Genomic DNA, 2502 nt, shown 5'->3' on the forward strand with positions numbered 1-2502 from the left:
GGCATTAATGGTTGCTATTTTGTCCCTCCCAGATAAGAAACGGCCTGCCACGACCCGAAAACAACAAAATAAAAAAAAAAGATTCCTTTTTCTTTTCTTTTTATTTATTTATTTATTTATTTATTTTTACCTCTGAGCTCTAGCACTTTAGTGTGTGAAGGAATACAGATCCACTCTGTTGGAGAGGAGGAAATTGTGATTTTATTTTCTTACATAACAAGAGTTCCTATAAAAAGTAGAATGCAAAGGAATGCCGGTGTTCCTTCCAGTTAAATATCTCACAAAAAATAAATAAATCATTACAGTTCAGTCAGAACACAGTGGTTAAGTATCAAAGTGTTACTTTAAATGTGCTTCATCTTCTAATATTTCGTGCTGTCGTGATAATCGGACCAATCGTTCTCACCCCTTAAATAAACGTCTCACTGGAATATTTGAATATAAATAACACATATAGATCCGTCTAACTGGGAAAACATCTTTAGTGTTGTCTGCATCGCACACAGACTCCAGCTTTAAACTGTTTGGCACAGGAAGTAAACCATTAACCCTGCAGCTGGTGCCAATCAAAACACAGATCATCTTCTTTCACCCAGTGAAATACATCATCTCAATCTCAGAGACCACTTGTGTCAGTGTTAGTGCCTTTTATTTCTTTTCCAAAATGAGAGATTTCCTAATTCATGTCTTTATTATTTTGTTTTTTTTTTTTCTTTTTAAGTATTGAAATCCTCTCTGTCCAGTGCTGTAGGTGGCTGCTCCCACTCCAGGTGGGCTCTCCAGTTCACACCATAATTGGGAGGAAGTGGGTGGCCGTGTTCTTTCTGCGGGTTTTCTTTCCTCTCATCGGCTTCCCGTGGACGTTCAGGCCCACGAACATCTGCCGCTTCTTGTTCTTCCACTCGGCCGACGCGTACGTGTTGTAGCCGTTCTCCTCGATTCGCTCCTTCAGCTTGCAGTCGGCGCCAAACTCTCTCTGAGGAAAACAACCGCAGTCAGGTTTCAGTGTTAAGACCCCCAACGTGGAAACAGGAAAGACTACAGTACGTGCTGTGGTTGTGGAACATGGTTTCTTTATGAATTTGTCTAAACCAATCTCATGAACAAAACTTTCAGAAAATAAACTTTGCACAAAAACAAYAAGAAATAAGAAAATGAGTGTTTGGTAGATTATTTCTTTTCATGTTGATTGGGTCAAGCTCGATCCTTATCCGGCCACCAATGGTGTAACTATTGGTAGGCGTGGCCTAAWTACTCCATAGCGCCCTCTACAATATTTAAAAAAAATGAGCCCCAAGCTATGCTTTGACTGACAGATTTGAAATTCAGCACACATCTGTAACATATCAAGAMCTACAAAAAAGTCTCTTGGAACCATGGTCAAAACGCCACAGGAAGTCGGCCATCTTGGATCCAAGGTGCCATTTTGTCTCTTTTCCTGTACAGGTATCTGTGTGAACTCTTCGTACAGCTTTTAACTTACAGACTTCAAATTCACTCAGCAGCACAGTCTTAAGGTATTGGTGATCAAACGATATCAACAGATTTTTGCTGCAGCGAAGCATGTGGGCGTGGCCAAGCCTCAGAAACTGATCATTCGCCATGAAACATCAAGGTTCAATAACTTCCACTTAGAAGGTCTCAGCTGCATGATCATTTCTGTGTGTCATAGCAGACTGGCACTCACACTCACGTGGTCACTTGGTGACATCACCTTAGCCCCACCCCCTCAAAACAGGAAGTGACTTATTTACCTGCTRCATGTTCATCTTTTACACTGTGACTAYTACAGATTTCTACCTATGTCTGTTGACCAGAGCTTCTTGACAATAAATCTTATACTGGGCAGCTGACTGGCAGCACTTGGGGGTACCAGAAGCTCAAAACACAAATAAAGCTAAATAAGCTGTTTGGCAGAGACGATKTGGCAAATTTTTCATGTTGACAATTCACATACTCAGCTCTACTGCTCATCCCACAAATGCATGTTCCTTACAAATGTGGCAGCATTTAAAACCAGGCTTTGCAATGGTATTCGATTTATTGCCAAGAAGCTTTGTTACAACAAAGAAATAAAATACCAAACACAAGTTTYCTTACTTTTTGTGACAAGTTTATTTAGYCAGTCMAATTCAAGATGGCCACCGCAGCTACAATAGCTAACAAAAAATGTCTCTAACTCAGTTTATACCTATAAAATGACTATGAAGTCATCGTTTTTCAACATACAGTGATCCTAATCTAAAACTTTGTCTTGGAAGTAAGACCTTTAATTTGAAAAGTTTTAGCTTTCTAGGTCTTTGTTCCATCGGTGGGCAAAAACGGTTCGATTTCTGCCTTTAAATGTTAGGCTTTTATTTTGAAAACTACAACTTCCTACAGTTCTTACCTTTAGTTTGACACTCTTACGAAAAAAAAAAAAGGTTTTTAAGGAATTTCAGGGGTGACTGTCAAGGGATAACTAATCTGCAACAAACAGCTGCATTATTCAATATACAACAG

At 39.5% G+C, this 2502-nt stretch overlaps 1 protein-coding gene across 1 annotated transcript in view; it reads right to left on the reverse strand.

Moving 5' to 3' along the window:
* Nucleotides 1-181: 181 nt before the first annotated feature.
* The window catches only part of LOC106533273 (fibroblast growth factor 10), a 9756-nt gene continuing 7435 nt past the window's right edge, over nucleotides 182-2502 (reverse strand). The window contains exon 3 of the mRNA XM_014029521.1: nucleotides 182-976. Within this exon, the coding sequence (XP_013884975.1) occupies nucleotides 785-976 (192 nt within the window). The 3' untranslated portion in view covers nucleotides 182-784. The remainder of the gene's footprint in view (nucleotides 977-2502) is intronic.

The sequence above is a fragment of the Austrofundulus limnaeus genome, unplaced genomic scaffold (genome assembly GCF_001266775.1).
Source record: "Austrofundulus limnaeus strain Quisiro unplaced genomic scaffold, Austrofundulus_limnaeus-1.0 Scaffold917, whole genome shotgun sequence".
NCBI classification, from domain to species: Eukaryota; Metazoa; Chordata; class Actinopteri; order Cyprinodontiformes; family Rivulidae; genus Austrofundulus; species Austrofundulus limnaeus.